Below are 22,051 nucleotides of genomic sequence, written 5' to 3'. Positions count from 1 at the left end.
AGCAATTACTGCCCCTCAACCATCAGGCTTTTGAACCAAAGGTGATAACTTCACTCAGCTTCACTCACCCCATTGCTGAAATGTTCCCACAACCTGTGGACTCACCTTCAAGAACTCTTCATCTCATATTCTCAATATTTATTGCTTGTTTATCTATTATTATTATTATTATATTTGCACAGTTTCTTGTCTTCTGCACTCTGGCTGAACACCCAAATTGGGCCCTTCATTGATTCTGTTATGGTTATTATTGTATAGATTTATTGAGCATGCACACAAGAAAATGAATCTCAGGGTTGTATATGGTGACACAGAAACATAGAAACAGAAATTAGGTGCAGGAGTAGGCCATTCGGCCCTTTGAGCCTGCACCACCATTCAGTGCGATCATGGCTGATCATCCAACTCAGAACCCTGTACCTGCCTTCTCTCCATACCCCCTGATCCCTTTAGCCACAAGGGCCATATCTAATTCCGTCAAAGTGACATACATGTACTTTGATAAATTTAATTTGAACTTTGAACCTTAAGGTGATAGTTGCAGCCAGGTGAGGGGGAAATATCCTCATTAAAGTCACATTCCAGTTCATTTAGGATCAGTGCAGGAAAATTACACTGAGGTTAAAGTTCAGCCTTATTGAAGAATATCCTCATGGAATAGCAGAGAAGCAATGAGGGGCCAAATGGTCACTCCTGCTTCTATTTTTCAGTATTTAATGGCACAAAAAGAGACCATTCAACCCAAACCATGCATTTCTACCTCAATATTGCCTGCAATTTACATGTGTGCCTAATGCCTTTACCTCCACTGACTCTTCTAACACTCCTGCAACTCAACAAGGCACCAATTCATTGCCAACTCAGTTAGGCTCTCCTGAGAAAATGCTCAGATACCAACTATCTTATTTTAATTGCACCTGTTGAAAACTGGTTAAAAGGATTGGTACATTTATGGCAATATCTGATTTTAAAAAAGGCAAGTTAGGAGGCTGAGATTGTATTATCGAAAGGTTTGTCACCAGCTGTAGATGATGTCAAAGTCAAAGTACATTTATGATCAAAGTATGTATTCCATAAGCCTCTCAAAGTCAAACCCTCTGTCCACACTGTGAGAGGAGGAAATGGGTAAGGTCAGCTAACAGGGCTCTGGTGAAGCTGTACAGGCCAATCACCTGTACAGTGGATACAATGGATTACAGAAACATTGATGAACTCTAACCATATCATTGACTCCGGACGATGGAGCCAGGAGGTCATCGACGGTCTATGCTCCACTGGAACCTAAGGGCTTAAGAAGAAGAAGAACGTATTCCAGATACAATCTTGAGATTCATCTTGACTGAACTGAATGTCTGAACTATTGGGTGTCCCAACCTTTGCTGTGCTAGAGTCCAGGGGAAAGTGCAGGAAGAAAGCTAATTAATCCATTGATACATTATAAATGAAATTATAGGTATACAGTCCCTTATCCCAAATTCTGAAATCCAAAAAACTCCGAAAACCGAAGTTTTTTCCGCCAACAGCTGACGTCACTCAGGTGTGACGTGGCAGCACTAGCAGAGGCCACCAGACCTCAGTTCTGGCTCAGCGCTCATACTGGTTACATGTGCATTTTCTGTTCGCTGATATTTTGTGTTCACTGTAGACTTTGTGTTTAATTTCACTGTGAAAATGTCAAAAAGAGCTGCAGATACCCCTATGGGTAACAATGAGAAAAAGAGAAGGAAGCATCTATCATTATCAATAAAGCAGAAAGTGGAGTTATTGCAGAAGCTTGATCGTGGTATGTCTGTGTGGCGTCTTACTGAAGAATATGGTGTCGTAACTACCACTGTATATGATTTAATGAAACAGAAAGCCAAGTTACTGAAGTCTTATAGTGACAGTGACATTCCACATTTATTCCAATAAGTCATTTACCATGAGTTTGATTCAGTTCATTTGAAGCTGTATATTTTTATGTTTAATTGAATGTTTTTGTTGGAAATAAAAAAATGTTCTTGTCATTATTCCCTAAACAATACAGTATAACAACTACTTACATAGCGTTTACATTGTATTAGGTATTATAAGTAACCTAGAGATGATTTGAAGTATAGGGGAGGATGTGCGCAGGTCCGGAGCTCTGCCAGGTCCTAAAGTCCACCACACTGAGACAGGTTAAATAAGGGACTTGAGCATACGTGTATTTTGGTATCCGCGGGGGGGTCCCAGAACCAATAAGGAGGGATTCTGAAATCCGAAAAATTCTGAATTCCGAAATGCAACTGGCCCCAAGGATTTCGGATAAGGGATTGTGGACCTGTACAGGAGTCAAAAGTAAATTCTTTGTTCCTTAGGTCTTCCACCGGGCAGCTGGGATGACATGGAGCCATTAACTGTATAGCATATCTGAGTAATTTTCATCTGGTTTGTAAATAGCTATTGTTGAAAAATAATAAAAATTATGTCTTACTTCGGCAATTGTAGTCACAGATACAATTTGTATAAAATATGCAAAATGCTATAACATTGTTAATGAGAGATTTTTCTGTGACAGTAATCAACTTAAACAAACTTGCATCAAGTACGAAGAAGAAAGAAACTTCCTGTGTACCTAAATAAATGTTGTTCTGTCTCCAAGCATCAATGTTCTAAGATAAAGATATAACACGTAATGTACATAACATGCTTATAAGAGAATATAAAATCACCCTTTACTTCTAAATCTTTGGTTCAAACTTTCCTTTATTAATTAAAACGTACACATTAGTAAAAATGTGACCCTGTTTCATCTTTATTCTACGTTTGAGACTAAAGTTAGGAAATGAAAAAAATTATCATAATGGTCGCCTGAAAGGGATCTCCTCTGGGCCCCAGAGCAGCAAGTGCACTGGGTTTCAACTAGGATTTGTTGCTGTTAAGTAACAAATCCTAGTTGAAAGAGATAGGATTAGGAACAAATTCCTGGGCATAAGAGTCCATTTAAGAGGATGGCAGTCTACCAGGACATCAATACCAATTTACATCTTTCAAAAATATTGCTTTTCCCTCCAGCTGCTGGTGAAATCCACAGCTGGTTGTATTTATTCATTGCGTAACAGGGCACACCAGTGGGCCTACTCCTCGATGCCGACTTCAGCATAAAATCACTGGGATGACAGTCCAGTGTAGTGCAGGGGGAAAATTTCATTGTGAGATGAGACATTAAGCTCAAGGTTCTTCTGCTCAAGTTAATATTCAAAGGTTCATTTATTATTGAAGTATACAACTCTGCAATTCTTCTGCAGATAGCCACGAAATCGAGTAAGTGAAGAGCGGCAGCAGGATCACCAACCCCCAAAACCTCTCCACCCCACACAAAAAAATAAACAAAAAGGAAACAGGCACATCATCTCCCAAATCCCTCTTCCCCACACACAAGAAAATAAGAAATCGGGCAAAAAACACAAAATACAAAAAAAGCACATGACTGAAAAAGAAGTCTTGTGGATAATGAAGTAGGTTTTCAAAGCTTGCAGAGAAATTTAGGACAGTTAGAAGAGTGGGCTGAAAGATGGCAGGTGGAGTTTAATGCTGATAAATGTGTGGTGCTACATTTTGGTAGGACTAATCAAAATAGGACATACATGGTAAATGATAGGACATTGAAGAATGCAGTAGAACAGAGGGATCTAGGAATAATGGTGCATAGTTCCCTGAAGGTGGAATCTCATGTGGATATGGTGGTGAAGAAAGCTTTTGGTATGCTGGCCTTTATAAATCAGAGCATTGAGTACAGGAGTTGGGATGTAATGTTGAAATTGTACAAGGCATTGATGAGGCCAAATTTGGAGTACTGTGTACAGTTTTGGTCACCAAATTATAGGAAAGATGTCAACAAAATAGAGAGAGTACAGAGAAGATTTACTAGAATGTTACCTGGGTTTCATCACCTAGGTTACAGAGAAAGGTTGAACAAGTTGGGTCTTTATTCTTTGGAGCATTGAAGGTTGAGGGGGGACTTGATAGAGGTATTTAAAATTATGAGGGGGATGGATAGAGTTGAGGTGGATAGGCTTTTTCCATTGAGAGTGGGGGAGATTCAAACAAGAGGACATGAGTTGAGAGTTAAAGGGCAAAAGTTTAGAGGTCACATGAAGGGGAACTTCTTTGCTCAGAGAGTGGTAGCTGTGTGGAACGAGCTTCCAGCAGAAGTGGTTGAGGCAGGTTCGATGTTGTCATTTAAAGTTAAATTGGATAGCTATATGGACAGGAAAGGAATGGAGGGTTATGGGCTGAGTGCAGGTCGGTGGGACTAGGTGAGAGTAAGAGTTTGGCACGGACTAGAAAGGCCGAGATGGCCTGTTTCCGTGCTGTAATTGTTATATGGTTAAGTCTACTGTCCAAGTTCACTTCTGAAATGCAGAAAACCTGGGCAATATTCTCCCTCTCCGTGCAGATCGATCTCACCAGTGATAAAAAGGCAGTCTCCCCTCTCTGTGCAGATCAACCTCCCCAGTGATAAAAAGGCAGTCTCCCCTCTCCGTGCAGATCAATCTCACCAGTGATAAAAGGGCAGGCAGGCAGTGTTTCAATCTCCCTCGTCACTTTAATCGCTGAACAATGGAAGCTTTAATCAGTGAAATGGAGTCGAATATCAGCTCACAGCCTTCGCACCGCGGGCTTCCCGTATGTTGCCTCTGCCTCCTGGAATACCCTCAGAGACGGCAAAGCACTGAGCCACCCAAACGATCTCCAAATTGCAAATCACAGGCTCCAACAGTTATAGAACCACATTCAAAATGAGAAACAAATGTAAAAGACAGAAAAGAAGAGAAATATATGGTTTCATGAACTATCCAGAAGATGTCAACCTAAGAAGCATTGTATGCAAGCGCCATCTTGACTGGAAGACTGGAAAATGAAAGTCTGGAGAGATATTCAATATTTATCACCCATAACACTTATAGAGAGATTATTTTTCATTATTATACTTTTGCCTTTGCAAATAACAGTGTATGCATTAGCCACCTGTTGGCTATATTTCCAATGTAACTACAATTCTGGCACTAAATCAGAACGTCATACATGAGAGTATGTGAAAGATGTGATATAAATGCAGATCTTTCTTTAGATAATGCACAAAATTGTTCATATATATTACTACAGTCCATAGCACGGAAATTGGCCCTTCAACCCAAAATGGTTATCCCAGGACTTACCGTATAACCAAATTTCCTGAAATGATGGCACCCCACAGAACGGCATTCTTCCTTAGAAACACATCTCTTTGAAACTGATTCACTCCCGCCGTGACTTGTAAATCTGTGCACCGTCAGGCAATACGCCGTGTCTGTTACACAGAAAAATAACAACAGCGTTGTGAGACCTCTTTGCAAACCAATCTGAAACCCATAAAAACAGGTTGTCCATTGTTTTGTTTTAAACCCTGTCTATTTAAAAGAAAGCATTTAATATCTCACAATTTTAAAATTTAGTTCTCCTAGTGAAAAGATTGAAAAGGTCAGGGTGTCAGAACCGGAGCTGAGGGGCAGGCCGATTCTGCCCAGTTGTGCTCGCTGCTCCGCGACGTTTACTCAGCTCTGCACCTAACATAGGCCGTGGCCTGCTCCAGCTGCAATGCTGACCGGCTTCATGTCCGTGGTCCCACAACGTTTATTTGGCTCTGCAATGAACTGAGGCTATGTCCTACTCCAGCTGCAGTGATGCTTGGCTTCGTGTCTTCCATTAATTTTCAGTTCTGAATGCTATTTGCTTACTTTTATTGTTTGCAAGACTTTTTCCTCTCTGCGCATCAGGTGTTTGACGGTCTTTTTTTTAATCGGTTCTTTCGAAAGGCTGGCTCTGTAATAGGAATCAAAATAGACATACTACAGGCTGTGGTAGAGCTAAGGACCCTCTGAAAAATTCTGGCATTGTGGACAATGTTTCTCACCCTGTCCTGCATGCCATCCTGATTGAAAAGAGGAACACTTTCAGTAATAGACTAAAGCAACTGTGCTACCTCTGGTAAGGCTCTGAAAACCTGTGCCAACCAACTGGCAGAAGTATTCAAGGCCATTTTCAACCTGTCACTGCTGCGGGCAGAAGTTCCCACTTGCTTCAAAAAGGCAACAATTATACCAGCGCCTAAGAAGAATAATGTGAGCTGCCTTAATGACTATCGCTCGGTAGCACTCATATCTACAGTGATGAAATGCTTTGAGAGGTTAGTCATGACTAGACTGAACTCCTGCCTCAGAAAGTACCTGGACCCATTGCAATTTGCCCTTCGCCACAATAGGTCAACAGCAGATGCAATCTCAATGGCTCTTCACATGGCTTTAGACCGCCTGGACAATACAAACACCTATGTCAGGATGCTATTCATTGATTATAGCTCAGCATTTAACAGCATTCCCATAATCCTGATTGAGAAGTTGCAGAACCTGGGTCTCTGTACCTCCCTCTGCAATTGGATCCTTGACTTCCCAACCGGAAGACCACAATCTGTGTGGATTGGTGATAACATATCCTCCTCACTGACGATTAACACTGGTGCACCTCAGGGATGTGTGCTTAGTCCACTGTTCTACCCTCTCTATACCCATGACTGTGTAGCTAGGTATAGATCAAATACCATCTATAAATTTGCTGATGATACAACCATTGTTGGTAGAATCTCAGATGGAGACGAGAGGGCATACAGGAATGAGATATGCCAACTAGTGGAGTGGAGTCGCAACAACAACCTTGCACTCAAGGTCAATAAGATGGAAGAGATGATTGTGGACTTCAGGAAGGGTAAGATGAAGGAACACATACCAATCCTCATAGAGGGATCAGAAGTGGAAAGAGTGAGCAGCTTCAAGTTCCCGGATGTCAAGATCTCTGAGGACCTAACCTGGTCCCAACATGTCGGTGCAACTATAAAGAAGGCAAGACAGTGACTATATTTCATTAGAAGTTTGAAGAAATTTGGTATGTCAACAAAAACACTCAAAAACTTCTATAGATGTACTGTGGAGAGCATTCTGACAGGCTGCATCACTGTCTGGTATGGTGGGGGGCTACTGCATAGGACTGAAAGAAGCTGCAGAGGGTCGTAAATTTAGTCGGCTCCATCTTGGGTACTAGCCTACAAAGTATCCAGGACATCTTCAAGCAGCAGTGTCTCAGAAAGGCAGCGTCCATTATTAAGGACGTCCAGCACCCAGGGCATGTCCTTTTCTCACTGTTACCATCAGATAGGAGGTACAGAATCCTGAAGGCACACACTCAGCAATTCAGGAACAGTTTCTTCCCCTCTGCCATCCAATTCCTAAATGGACATTGAACCCGTGAACACTACCTCACTTTTTTAATATGTATTATTTCTGTTTTTGCACGATTTTTAATCTATTCAATATACATATACTGTAATTGATTTACTTATTTATTTATTATTTTTTCATCTGTATTATGTATTGCATTGCTCTGCTAAGTTAACAAGTTTCATGACACATGCCGGTGATAATAAACCTGATTCTGATTCTGCTCCAGGGAGCATCATATGAGGTCATTCTTACTGTTGTTGGCTGAATGAAGTCACTGGAAAAAATTACTGGAAGATACAAAGCAGCTTCGTTATTCAACAAAACAAGGTACAGCAGGCATCACGTGGAGATGCTTTCAGTTGAAAGATCTGCTGCCCCAACATGGGATTCGATATTTTTTGTGCCAAAATCAAAGGACAACTCCAAATGTACAATATATGGACAATGCTTTCTTTGAAAGTACATACAACCTTCACACCTCCTGGTTTACATCCACACCACAGACATCCAAATGAATTTTAATCAGCATTGTCTGGTCTGAGATTCACTGACTTTAGGAACTCATTGTTCAGAGCTGCACTCCAAATTAAATCCACAATCCATATTCAGGTGTGAAGACTGGTAGCCAAATCAGTTGCTAAATGTATATGTCCTAAACACAAAAATCACTCTAACACTTACCCTCAGCCACCAGGTTCTATAATGAGTCAACCTAGAGCCGGGGAAGTGATCTTGTAATCTTTGACTTGTAAATCCTGTATATCTTATTTTATTTTTGGTAATTATTTTTTATTCTTTCTTACTTCTAATATTTGTATATCTGTGCACTAACAATGCTACTGTGACACTGTAATTTCCTTTGGGATTAATAAAGTATCTATCTACCTTTTGAGTTTCTTTATTTTGTGGCTGCCTGTAAGGAGATTAATCTTAATGCTGTATAACGTATACATACTTTGATAATAAATGTACTTTAAGCTTTGAAATAAAGGGGAGCCTTAAACTCAAGTGGAGAGACAATTACTAATCTAATACCTGACTAAGGATACTACAATGTTACTAAGTCATGTACCTTCACATCATGATGGTTTATGCATTTTTCTCCATAAAGTCTTTATTTTATTAAAAAAAACAAACCCACTATCTCTTGACAATTCAAACACGAGAAAATCTGCAGATGCTGGAAATTCAAGCAACACACAGGCCAGGCAGCATCCATAGGAAGCATTTTGTGTGTATCTCTTGACAATTCAGAAGTTTTAAAACATGATGAATAATTCCAAAAGAGGAACATGATGTGACAGCACTGACCCTTTTCTGCAGTTGGTAGTGTGGCCGAGCGGTCTAAGGCGCTGGATTTAGGCTCCAGTCTCTTCGGAGGCGTGGGTTCAAATCCCACCACTGCCAGTGAGATATTTTCCCCACAAACAAATACCTCAATTTAAGGACTCTTATCTTGGTATTTCACGTTCTTCTTCTTTATTACTAATTATTTTAATTTGCATTTGCACAGTTTGTTTTCTTCAGCATTCTGATTGATCTTTCATTGCTCCTGTTATAGTTACTATTCTATAGATTTGCTGAGTATGCCTGCAGAAAAATGATACTCAGAGGTGTATGTAGTGACACTCTGTTAATAAAGTTTACTTTGAACTTTGTTCACCAACAGTGGCTTGCACCCTGTAATCAGGATGAAACTTTTGTGTAGAGTGCTATTTACTTCATGGTAAGTTTCTTATATAATATTTGCTTTGCAGGCTTGGTATAAAATTTCACCCAAATCCATCTTCTCTTCTGAATATTGATCCACCTTTTCTATAAAGACTTCATACTTTTTGTTTTGACATTCTGTTCCTGAGTAAGCGATTTGTAATAGTTTTTATAGATTTAACATTAGCAGAATGTGTATTGCATGTTTTAGGATGCCCACCAGTATTATAGAACATAATAAGGAGTTTCAAACAAGCATCAAGTTGGATGAGTCTCCGGGACTAGACGAGATGTACTCCAAGCTACTGAGGGAGACGAGGGAGGAGATTGCTGAGCCTCTGGCAATGATCTTTGCATCATCAATGGGGACAGGGGAGGTTCCAGAGGACTGAAGGGTTGCAGGTGTTGTTCCCTTATTCAAGAAGGGGAGTAGAGATAGCCCAGGAAATTATAGGCCAGTGAGTCTTACTTCAGTGGTTGGTAAGTTGATGGAGAAGATCCTGAGAGGCAGGATTTATGAACATTTGGAAAGGCATAATATGATTAGGAATAGTCAGCATGGTTTTGTCTAAAGCAGGTTGTGCCTTACGAGCCTGATTGAATTTTTTGAGGATGTGGCTTACCACATTGATGAAGGTAAAGCAATAGATGTAGTGTACATGGATTTCTGTAAGGCATTTGATAAGGTATCCCATGCAAGGCTTATTGAGAAAGTAGGAAGACATGGGATCCAAGGGGACATTGCTTTGTGGATCAAGAATTGGCTTGCCCACAGAAGGCAAAGAGTAGTTGTAGACGGGTCATATTCTGCATGGAGGCCGGTGACCAGTGGTGTGCCTCAGGGATGTGTTCTGGGACCCCTACTCTTTGTGATTTTTATAAATGACCTGGATGAGGAAGTGGAGGGATGGGTTAGTAAAGTTGCTGATGACACAAAGGTTGGGGGTGTCGTGGAGAGTGTGGAGGGCTGTGAGAGGTTACAGCGGGACATTGATAGGATGCAAAACTGGGCTGAGAAGTGGCAGATGAAATTCAACCCAGATAAGTGTGAAGTGGTTCATTTTGATAGGTCAAATAAGATGGCAGAATATTTATTTCAATTCAGAAGCAATTTTACTTGCAACTAACACGTTTCTCAGGTGTTGTGACATTTACCCAAGGGCTTCTGGCCTGGCTTGGTTTGCTTGACCATACATTGTAGTACGGTCATCTAGAGTGTTAGTGAGTATTCTGGTGTTAGGTTATTTAGCAAAATATTAACTTCGGCAACTAACCTCAGCAGCCAATCTTTAGACCTGAACATGGACCGTTGATTAAATTTAAAATGCAGCCCTGGACAATAGGTTCCGAGAGCTATGAACAGCGGTTAATTGAAAAACCAGGCAATGCTGATTAACATTCATTTTGGGTGCCTGGAGTGCGGGTGTGAAGAAGGAGGTGTGGAAATCAAATATAATTCAAAGGAAGCATTGTAGATACAATGTAAATTTAGAACTATCCTTTGACCTTTAGAATATAACACGTCATGTAAGGGCCTCTTCCGTCAGAAAGAGTCTCAGTTAGTTGAATAAATATTACTTTATATCTCCAGTGACTTTTTTCACATTACAACACAAAGAGAATTACTTTTCTGAAACACTCATTCTTATGCTGCTGGTAAAGGGTTCACATCCGTATTCATCTGGGTTGAAGAGTAAACTCAACCAAAACACGAATGTCCTCCTTCCTTCTGCCAGATATATTTCGTATTTTCCCCATTCCTCCTCAGTCCTGAAACATTGACCGTCTACTCTTTCCCATAGATGCTGCCTGACTGCTGAGTTCCTCCAGCATTTCGTGTGTGTTGTTTTGGATTTCAAGCTTCTGCAAATGTTCTCGTGTTAGGAACAAGAATTTGTTGGATAAATTTGGAAGGAACAAGAATAGAAACATAGAAAACCTACAGCACAATACGGGCCCTTCGGCTCACAATGCTGTGCCGAACATGTCCTTACCGTAGAAATTACCTTGGGTTACCCATAGCCCTCTATTTTTCTGAGCTCCATGTACCTGTCCAGGAGTCTCTTAAAAGACCCTATCGTATCCACCTCCACCACCATCACCAGCAGCCATTCCATCCAATCACCACTCTCTGTGTAAAAAAACTTACCCTTGACATCTCCTCTGTACCTACTTCCAAGCAACTTCAAACTGTGCCCTCTCATGTTAGCCATTTCAGCCCTGGGAAAAAGCCTCTGACTATCCACACAATCAATGCCTCTCATCATCTTATACACCTCTATCAGGTCACCCCTCATCCTCCGTCACTCCAAGGAGAAAAGGCCAAGTTCACTCAACCTATTCTCATAAGGCATGCTCTCCAATCCAGGCAACAGCCTTGTAAATATTCTCTGCACCCTTTCTATGGTTTCCACATCCTTCCTGGAGTGAGGTGACCAGAACTGAGCACAGTACTCCAAGTGGGGTCTGACCAGAGTCCTATACAGCTATAACATTACCTCTAGGCTCTTGAACTTAATCCCATGGTTGATGAAGGCCAATGTACCGTATGCCTTCTTAACCACACAGTCAACCTGCGCAGCAGCTTTGAGTGTCCTATGGACTCGGACCCCAAGATCACTCTGCTCCTCCACACTGCCAAGAGTCTTACCATTAATACTACATTGTCATCATATTTGACCTACCAAAATGAACCACCTCACACTTATCTGGGTTGAACTCCATCTGCCACTTCTCAGTCCAGTTTTGCATCCTATCGATTTCCCACTGCAACCTCTGACAGCCCTCCACATTATCCACAACACCCCCAAGATGAGCAAATTTACTAACCCATCCTTCCACTTTCTCATCCAGGTCATTTATAAAAATCACAAAGAGTAGGGGTCCCAGAACAGATCCCTGAGGCACACCACTGGTCACTGACCTCCATGCAGAATATGACCCATCTACAACCACTCTTTGCCTTCTGTGGGCAAGCCAATTCTGGATCCACAAAGCAACGTCCCCTTGGGTCCCATGCCCCCTTACTTTCTCAATAAGCCTTGCATGGGGTGCCTTATCAAATGCCTTGCTGTGTTGAATGTGTTGGATAAATTTGGAAGAAAGTAAAAACTACACATTTAGAAGGAGGACTTTGTCGCGTAACCTTCTAAATAAGTCCTCTCCCTTGTCCACTTTCCCACCTAGCTCCTGTGTTCTTGGATCTCCTGTTGTGCTTGAAAAATTGAGCTCAGCTTGAATACATCCAATAGCTAAACGCCCACTGCTCTCTGTGCAGTGGAATTCCTACCCTTTGCATTAAGAAGTTTCTCCTTTTCTCAGCCATGAGTGGCAGATTCCTCTCCCAAATTTATTTTGTGATTATGCACTTTTGTCAAAGGCAGTCCAGCCAGGATTTTCTACAGTTGGTCCCTTTCACAATGTGATCACATCACATTCTTCCAGTCTCTGGTAAACACAGGCCAACATTGCTTAATCTGTCAGGCTAAGAGAGAAATGACTCGGTCAAGATGGAATGGTGGAGCAGACTCAATGGGCCGAATAGCATAATTCAATGGTTTCAATGGTTGATTTAATATCAGAGAAGGTATACAGTCTGCCAGCTGGTGGTATAGTGGCATCAGCGCTGGACTTCGGGGCAAAAGGTCCCAAGTTCGAATCCGGTCCTGTGCAGTAGCTCCCCCCCTCCCCATACCAGACAGTGATGCAGCCTGTCAGAATGCTCTCCACGGTACATCTATGGAAGTTCTTGACTGTCTTAGGTGACAAATCAAACCTCTTCAAACTCCCAATGAAGTATAGTCGCTGTCTTGTCTGATATGTTGCATTGATATGTTGAGACCAGGTTAGATCCTCAAAGATCTTGACACCCAGGAGCTTGAAATTGCTCACTCTCTCCACTTCTGATCCCTCTGTGAGGATTGGTTTGTGTTCCCTCGTCCTACCCTTCCTGAAGTCCACAATCATTTCTTTTGTCTTACTGACATTGAGTGCAAGATTGTAGTTATGTCAGGATGCTGTTCATTGACTATAGCTCAGTATGTAACAGCATCATTCTCACAATCCTGATTGATACGTCACAGAACCTGAGCTTCTGTACCTCTCTCTGCTATTGCATCCTCAACTTCCTAACCGGAAGACTACAATCTGTGTGGATTGGTGATAATATATCCTCCTCACTGACAATCAAAACCGGCGTATCTCAGGGGTGTGTGCTTAGCCCACTGCTCTACTCCCTCTATAACCGTGACTATCTGGCTAGGTATAGCTCAAATACCATCTATAAATTTGCTGATGATGCAACCATTGTTGGTAGAATCTCAGATGGAGATGAGAGGGTGTACAGGAGCGAGATATACCAGCTAGTTGAGTGGTGTCACAGCAATAGCCTTGCACTCAGTGTCAGTAAGATGAAAGAGCTGATTGAGGACTTCAGGAAGGGTAAGACGAAGGAGCACATACCAATCCTCAGAGAGGGATCAGAAGTGGAGGGAGTGAGCAATTTCAAGTTCCTGTGTGGCAAGGTTATAACCTGATCCCAACATATCGATGCAGTTATAAAGAAAATAATACAGCAGCTATGCTTCATTAGTTTTTTTGATTGAAGAGATTTGGTTTGTCATGTAAAACACTCAACAATTTCTATAGACGTACTGTGGAGAGCATTCTGACAGGCTGCATCACTGTCTGATATGGGGGTGTGGGGGCTACTGTACAGGACTGAAAGAATCTACAGAAAGTTGTAAAATTAGTCTGCTCCATCTTGGGTACGAGCCTCCATAGTATCCAAGACATTCAAAGAGCATGACTCAGAAAGGCAGCGTTCATTATTAAGGACCCCCAGCACCCAGGGACATGCCCTTTTCTCACTGTTAACATCAAGTAGGAGGTACAGAAGCCTGAAGGCACACACTCAGCAATTCAGGAACAGCTTCTACCCTCTGCCATACAATTCCTAAATGGACATTGAACCCATGAAAACTACCTCCTTTTTTAACATATATTATTCTGTTTTTGCATTATTTTAATCTATTTAATATATGTATATATTCTTACGGTGATTTATTTATTTCCTTCTATATTATCATGTCTTGGAATGAACTGCTGCTGCTGTTAACAAATTCCACGACACATGCCAGTGATAATAAACCTATTTCTGATTCTTTGCCCATGTTTGGCTCAAATCCCCCCTAAATTGGCATAAACATCATTGAGGACCTCACATGGTTGGTACATACTGGCTGTGTGGTGAAAAAGGCACAACAGCACCTCTTTCACTTCAGACGGCTGAAGAAGTTTGGTATGGGCCCCCAAATCCTAAGAAATTTCTACAGGGGCACAATTGAGAGCATCCTGACTGGCTGCATCACTGCCTGGTATGGGAACTGTACCTCCCTTAATCACAGGACTCTGCAGAGAGTGGCGCAGACAATATTCAGGACATTTACAGAGACAGGTGTGTAAAAAGGGCCCGAAGAATCACTGGGGACCAGAGTCACCCCAACCACAAACTGTTCCAGCTGCTACCATCCGGGAAATGGTACCGCAGCATAAAAGCCAGGTCCAACAGGCTCCGGGACAGCTTCTTCCACCAGACCATCAGATGGTTAATTCATGCTAACACAGCTGTATTTCTATGTTATACTCACTACCCTGTTGTACATACTATTTATTATAAACTACTATAAATTTCACATTGCACATTTAGACGGAGATGTAACAAAGATTTTTACTCCTCATTTATATGAAGGATGTAAGTAATAAAGTCAATTCAAATTCAAAAAAAAATCCTTCCTATCTGTTTACATTTTTTTCCATAGATGCTCTCTGACCTGCTGAGTTCCCCCAGCATTTCCTGTGTTGCTGTGTCTTTTATATGTTGTTATTGTAGCTGCCTCTGTACTTGACTTCTTTTATTTCCCCACTTACGCTGCATTAACTACTGAGTGCTTTGAGCATTGTCTGTTTTCATTCCGAATGTCCAACACCTGTAGTTTTGTTTTGCTTCAATGCCTATCTGCAGCTTCTGTCATTTGGTGTCAAATTTTGTTTAATCATCTTTCTGTGAATGACTGGGATATCTTATTTTTTACATTGATGTCATGATGAGGCCACACTCAGGTTGGAGGAGCAACACCTTATATTTTGTTAGGGTAGCCTTCAACTTAATGGTGTGACCATCGATTTCTCGAACTTCCAGAATTACCTACCCACCCTCTCCCGCACCATTCTCCATTCACATTTCCTCTCTCACCTTATCTCCTTACCTGCCCATCACCTCCCTCTGGTGCTACTCCCCTTTTCTTTCTTTCCATGGCCTTCTGTCCTCTCCTATCAGATTCCCCCTTCTCCAGCCCTGTATCTCTTTCACTGATCAACTTCCTGCTCTTTACTGCACCCCTCCGAGTTTCACCTGTCCCCTTGTATTACTCCCTCCCCTCCCCCCAGCTTCTTACTCTGACTCCCTATCTTTTTTTCTCCAGTCTTGATGAACGATCTTGGCCCAAAACGTCAACTCTTCTCTTTTCTCTAGATGCTGCTTGGCTTGCTGAGTTCCTCCAGCATTTTGTGTGTGTTGTTGGGATTTCCAGCTGTAACATGCTGTAGGGTTTCACTGCTATGTAACATGTTGTAAGGTTTCACTGATAATACAATGGTTTCTCTGTAGCAGCAATGTTTGGTTTATGACTAGAGATAACGGGGTTGGGAACGCTGATGTTCTTTCTTGTGAGTCTGGAAGAGATTGTCATGGTCTTTTGCCAGGGAGAGATGCGGAGAAAAGACACGAATGGAGAGAGTTGGTAGACTGCCGGACAGGTTGGATTTGGAGCGAGGGTCCAAAGGGTGGTGTCGATCAGAGGAGGTCGATGGTGGACGATCGATTTATCAGTGAGCGCCAACATTGCGCAATAGACTGTTTCATAAGATTGGGCCCTTTTACTTTTTTTTGTTTCCTTTACTAACCAAATAGTCAAAGTAAGAACTATAAAGATTAATCGTTTAATCACATATTGTGTACTGTTTGTTATTTCGGGGTACTGATTTGTAGCAGGGGACACATCATTCAGCATCCACCCAAACAAGATTTCTGAAGTTTGGCTGGGCCTAGCGCAGCTCTCGTTTTAATGCAGACCAGTGCTGAGGTAATGGTAGCTGGGGGCGGAGATTTCAAAGACTGGGTTCTCTCATTTCTGAGGAGTGAGGGGAAAGATTGGTTGGATTTGGAATGTCCAATTAGTCCACGTTCACCGGTGAAGAGTGAGAATTCTGAGTTAGTATCCACCCTTGCTTCTCCGATGAATAAATGGAAAAATCAGATTCAAAGTCCCAGCTATGGCGGGCTCCACCTATTCTCTGGAATAATGCCCACCTCTGAAGGGGAGGAGGAGTACGAGACTTGGGCGGAGCGGACCTCTCAGTTGTTAGATGAGTGGCAGTGCTCTGATGATGTAAAGCGACAGAGATTAGTTGAAAGTTTGAATAGGCGGGCCATTGATATTGTGAGAACTGTCAGGTTGAAACATCTGGTAGCAACAGCTGTCAATTACATGCAAGCACTGTTCAATGCTTTTGGCCCGACTGGAAGCCCAGTAGAGCTCATGGTGGGGTTTCAGAACATGGGTCAGGAGAAGACGGTGAGGGATATGAACTTGCTTGACGTATTGGTATATCTGGATGACCTCAGAGTATTTGGATCCACCTTGGAAGAACATGAAGCGAGGCTGCTGAAGGTGCTGGGCCGCCTGAAAGCTGAAGAGTTAAAACTTTCCCTGGACAAGGGCCAGTTCTGTCAAATGTCTGCTATGTTGGGCACACAGTCTCACAGGATGGGGTAAGAACCCAACTAAGATCGAGGTGGTTACCACTTGGCCAAGACCCCAGACTGTGAGCGCTCTGCGCTCGTTCCTCGGGTTCTGTGGTTACTATCGGAGGTTTGTGAAAGGCTACACAAAAGTGAGTCACCCGTTGGATCAGCTTCTGTGCGGTTACCCTACCCCTGGGGAAGAAAGGGAAGGGGGAAAAAGGACAGGAGGGTGGAGAGTATCTTAGCCCGTTGGAGCCCTTTGGACCGAGGTGGGATGCAAAATGTGAGGAGGCCTTTCAGTCGCTGAAGGAGTTGCTGACCTAGGCGCCAGTGCTGGATTTTGCGGACCCCCATTACAATATGTACTGCACACAGATGCCAGCCGAGAGGGTTTAGGGGGCGTCGTGTATCAGGATCAGGGCTCCGGGTTGAGAACTGTTTCGTTTGTCAGCCAGAGTCTGTCGCCCTCCGAGAAAAACTATCCCACGCACAAGCTGGAATTTCTGGCATTGAAATGGGTGGTGGTGCATAAGTTGAGTGACTACCTCTATGAGTCCAAGTTTGAGGTGAGAACAGACAACGACCCCCTAACTTATATCCTGACCTCGGCAAAACATGCCACAGGCCATCGGTGGTTGGCAGCATTGTCTGCCTATGATTTCAGCCTGAAGTACCGGTCGGGGAGCCGGAACATTGCTGCTGATGCTTTGTCCTGACGGGCGCACGAGGGACTGGACAGGGACGAGGAGTGGGAGAGCGTTCCTGCCCCAGGGGGTGAAGGCCATGTGTCAGTTTGCCATCACCGTGAAGGCAGAAGGAGGGACAGGAGTGAGTGGTGGATTAATTGGGAGTTTCTGATGACACTATCCCCCAAGTTTATTGTAACCTGACTGCTCTGAAGACAAATCAGCTGCCGGACTTAAGTTCTGGGGAAGTGGCAGCTGCTCAGCGAGATGATCTGGGCATTGGTACCATTTGGGCGGCAGTTGAAAAAGGAGACATGGCTCAGGTGGAGAGGATGAAACACGCGTTGGTGCCTCCATTACTACAAGAATGGTCTTGGTTGGAGTTGAAGAACCAGATCTTATACAGGGTCATGTCACCCCCCCAACCGACCCCGGCGTCACCAGCTGGCTCTGCCTGAGAAGTATTGGAGGATGGCGTTGAAATCACTTCATGATGATTCTGGACATTTGGGGGTGGAAAAGACCAATGGATTGTTTTACTGGCCCGGGATGAAATTGGAGGTTGAAGAATGCTACAAGTCGTGCATTTGATGCACACAGTGGAAGACACTGCCTATGTGGGCAGCTCCTTTGTCCCACTTGTAGAGTGCAGGGTCCCTGGACCTAGTGTGTATGAATTTCCTGTCAATAGAACCTGATGCCAGCAACACGGCGAATGTCTTAGTCATCACGGACCACTACACCGGATATGATCAGGCTTTTCTTACCAAGGACCAGAGGGCGTCTACGGTGGCAAAAGTGTTATGGGAGAAGTATTTCATTTAGTATGGCCTTCCCAGGTGAATACATAGTGATCAGGGACAGGATTTCGAAAGCAGACTCATCCATGAGTTACTGGGCATGCTTGGAGTTGAGAAGTCGAGGACCACACCCTATCATCCGCAGGGTGATTCCCAGCCAGAGAGGTTTAATCGGACCTTGCTAGACATGCTCGGGACCCTGGAGATCAGCAAGGAGAGCAGGTGGAGTCAATATATTGGGCATCTGGTTCACTGTTACAACTGTACATGAAATGAAGCTACTGGGTACTCGCCATATTATCTGATATTTGGGCGCGAGGTAAGGTTGCCCATTGACCTTTGTTTTGGGACTGACGAGAGTGACTTACCACCAAAGACTTCTCTGAAGTATGTATCTGACATGAGAAGAGGGTTGAAAGGGCTTATGAATTAGCTGGGGTCGCAGCAGCCAAGCAGAATCAAGGAAATTAAAGGAGGTATGATCAAAAGATGAGATTCTCCCAACTCCTGCCGGGAGACTGAGTCCTCATAAGGAATTTGGGACTACCTGGAAAGCATAAATTGGCTAACCGCTGGGCGGCTATGCCCTATGTCAAGGATCCCCAACCTGTTTTGCACTGCGGAGCGGTTTAATATTGACAATATTCTTGCAGACCGGCCGACCCAGGGGGTGGGGGGTGTGGGTAGGGTTGCCAATGGACAAGAGTAGCAGTCAAATACGTTGTGTTTACCCAGAAAAGACTACAATGACCATGAAGCCTTGCATGGGCACCAGTGCGCATGCCTGACCTCCGCGTGCATGTACCTGCTGATCTTTTTCCCCTGCAAATCGTTTTTGGTGATTCTGTTCACGCGGGGTGCGGGGGGGGTATGATGTTAATCATGACCGGAATATAGGTGGTAAGTGGCTAATACACTCAATTTCGTTTCTAAAAGGGTTTATCTAATGAATTTAATATTAAACACAAAGCGCATATTTCCCTCGCATGAATATAGTGATAATTCAATTATCGGGGAGGACAGGAGAACTTGAAGTAAGCGTTGAACGAACTTCCAGTAGAAGTGGCAGAAGCAGGTTCGATACTATCACTTAAAGAAAAATTGGATAGGTGTATGGACAGGAAAGGAATGGAGGGTTATGGGCTGAGTGCAGGTCGGTGGGACTAGGTGAGAGTAGCGTTCGGCACGGACTAGAAGGCCCGAGGTAGCCTGTTTCCATGTTGTAATTGCTATATGGTTATATAAGTAAGTCTATAGCATCATAACATTTTAAGTAACGTTTGGATATTAAACACACAGCACATATTTTCCCCGTATGAGCATATAAAACCATTGCAACACACCAATATCGCTGAATCAGTGGGAGCCCTGGGCTTGTTTCTCTGCAACAAGACAGTCCTATCGAAGGGTGATAGGAGACAGCAATACTCGAAGGGGATTCCTTATGTTCAGTCTATTCCGCAATTAGTTTTTGTTGCGTTCATTGAAGAAAACTCCACTTCGCAGAAAAATGTTGGAAATGGAAGCAACGTTTTCAGTGCCTTTGTGGCTATCTCAGGATATTTAGCCTTGACTTTGATCCAGAATACCGGCAGAGACGTTATGTCAAACATACTTTTCAGCCTGCCGTCATTTGCAAGCTCAAGGAGTTGATCTTCTTCCCACGCTGACATGGCTGACACGCGGGTAATGACCTCGCATGCGTTCAAGCTCAACAGTGGGCGTGACAGGGAATGAGGAAAGGTGCAGCTGACTCCTATCGCCAAATCATATCGTTTCCTTGCGGCCCGGTAGCACATGCTTTGCGGCCCAGTACTGGTCCGCAGCCTGGTGGTTGGGAACCGCTGCCCTATGTGGTGGAGAGTCAGATGCCAAACCTACCAGTTTTCCAGGTGAAACCAGAGGATGGGAATGGGCCTGTCAAGATTCTCCACCAGAACCTCCTGTTGCCCCTGGGTCAAGAGGTGCAAGTAGACCCAGAGACCGACTTGGAGCCTACACCTAGTAAGAGGACTCTTCAGAAACGTGGGGTGACTGCCGGGTCCCCAACAGGCGGGGTTAGGCCGCCCCCATCCCTGAGGGGGATACTGATTGTGAGGATGAGGACCTGGATGTGTGGTATATGCTGCCTTTCGCTAACTCCCCAGTGATTGAGAAAGAGACTCCCAGCCCTTCTCCCACTGAGACAAGTGAAGTGGGGGGGGGGGGGCCACCTGTCGGCAGCCTGGGTTGCAACAGGACTCTGCAGGGGAGGAAGCGGGGTTTGATCACGGAACAAAGGGCTCCGAGTTGCATGTGAACACGAGTGATAGGTCGGGGGAGGCCTCCCCTGGTAGACCGGAAGTATCCCTAGTAGTGTCGGAACCTGAAGAGTTAGATGATGGGGTGCGGAGGTCGCAAAGAAGTAAGAGACCACCGGATAGGTTGGTCTACATAGCACCAGGGGAACAGAGTGTGACCCCTACTGTGTTGGGGAGCTATGTCACTGCCTTTTACACCTGGATTGGGCTTTGTGTTTTGCAGGAAGGGTTGGTGAATTATCTCAACATCATGAGGACATGACTAAATTTAGTGGGGGAAGAGGGTAACATGCTGTAGGGTTTCGCTGCTGTGTAACATACTGTAAGGTTTCACTGATAATGTAACGGTTTCTTGGTAGCAGCAATGTTTGGGTTATGACTAGAGATAATGGGGGTAGGAATGCTGTTTGTTCTTTCTTGTGAGCTGGAAGACAGATTTTCGCGGTCTTTTGCCGGGGAAAGATGAGGAGAGAAGACGCAGATGGAGAGAGTTGATAGACCGCCAGAAGGGCTGAACTTGGAGTGAGGGTCCAAAGAGCAGCGACGATCGGAGGAGGTCGATGGTGAACAATCGATTTATCAGTGAGCTCCAACATTGCGCAACAGACTGTTTCATAAGATTGGGCCCTTTTTCTTTTTTTTTCGTTTTCTTTACTAGCCATATAGTCAAAGTAAGAATTATTAAGCTTAATCGTTTAATCACATATTGTGTACTGTTTGTTATTTTGGGCTACTGATTTGTAACAGGGGACACATTGCGCAGCATCCACCCAAACAAGATTTCTTAAGTTTGGCCGGGCTAGGGGCTGTCACCCCCTGTATTAAGCCACTAGCCGAAGCGAGAGTTACACAGCATTAGCAGATTTTTTTCTCATTTGTAAATGTAAGTTACACTTACTTTTGTACAACAATAACATGCTCTACATGCTGTTAGAGAGCTCTGTAGTCCAGGGGTTCCCAACTATTTTTATACCTTGGATCCACGGAGCCCAGGATGGGAACCCCTGCTGTAGTCAGACAAGGACACCAATGGGGCACAGAAAACAATTTGAAGCAGTGCAACATTTTAAAGGGAATCTCAGTTTCCTGTCTGCTCAGAGTGGAGAAAGGGCATTTGGGATGGCATTAAGAAGTTTGGGAGCGCACAGAAGCCCCGTGTAAACCTTATGGAAGAAATATGCAATAATGTCGAGGCTGAGGGGGGAGGATGAAGCAGTGTTCAGCTCACTAGCTCAGGCCTTACTCGCCTCAGCGCTGAACTGACTCTGGGGCTTGGGCTCACCTTCGGGGACTCTGCTTCATGTTCGGTGTATTATTTTTTCACTTCTTTATTGCTTAAATGATTTGTTTTTTTTTCCTACATTGGATGCTTGTCGGCCGTTGCTTTGTAGGGTTTTGCTTTTGTGGATTCTATTGTGTTTCTTTGTTTTGTGGTTGCCTGCAAAAAGATGAATCTCGAGACTGTGTATTGTAA

General features: G+C 43.6%; 1 protein-coding gene and 1 non-coding gene across 4 annotated transcripts in view; one reads left to right on the top strand and one right to left on the bottom strand.

Annotated features, from left to right (window-relative positions):
- Positions 1 to 22,051, bottom strand: part of lypd6b (LY6/PLAUR domain containing 6B) — a 256,416-nt gene that overhangs the window by 4,002 nt on the left and 230,363 nt on the right. For all 3 annotated transcript variants that reach the window (XM_072258645.1, XM_072258644.1, XM_072258646.1), the window contains one exon: positions 5,184 to 5,314. In XM_072258645.1, the coding sequence (XP_072114746.1) occupies positions 5,184 to 5,314 (131 nt within the window). The remainder of the gene's footprint in view (positions 1 to 5,183; positions 5,315 to 22,051) is intronic.
- Positions 8,603 to 8,684, top strand: trnal-uag (transfer RNA leucine (anticodon UAG)). Its single transcript has one exon. It is a non-coding gene; the product is annotated as a tRNA-Leu (tRNA).

This window comes from Mobula birostris, chromosome 5 (assembly GCF_030028105.1).
Source record: "Mobula birostris isolate sMobBir1 chromosome 5, sMobBir1.hap1, whole genome shotgun sequence".
NCBI lineage: Eukaryota > Metazoa > Chordata > Chondrichthyes > Myliobatiformes > Myliobatidae > Mobula > Mobula birostris.
The sequence above is the reverse complement of the archived record's forward strand: the minus strand, read 5'-3'. Positions and strand labels throughout refer to the sequence as shown.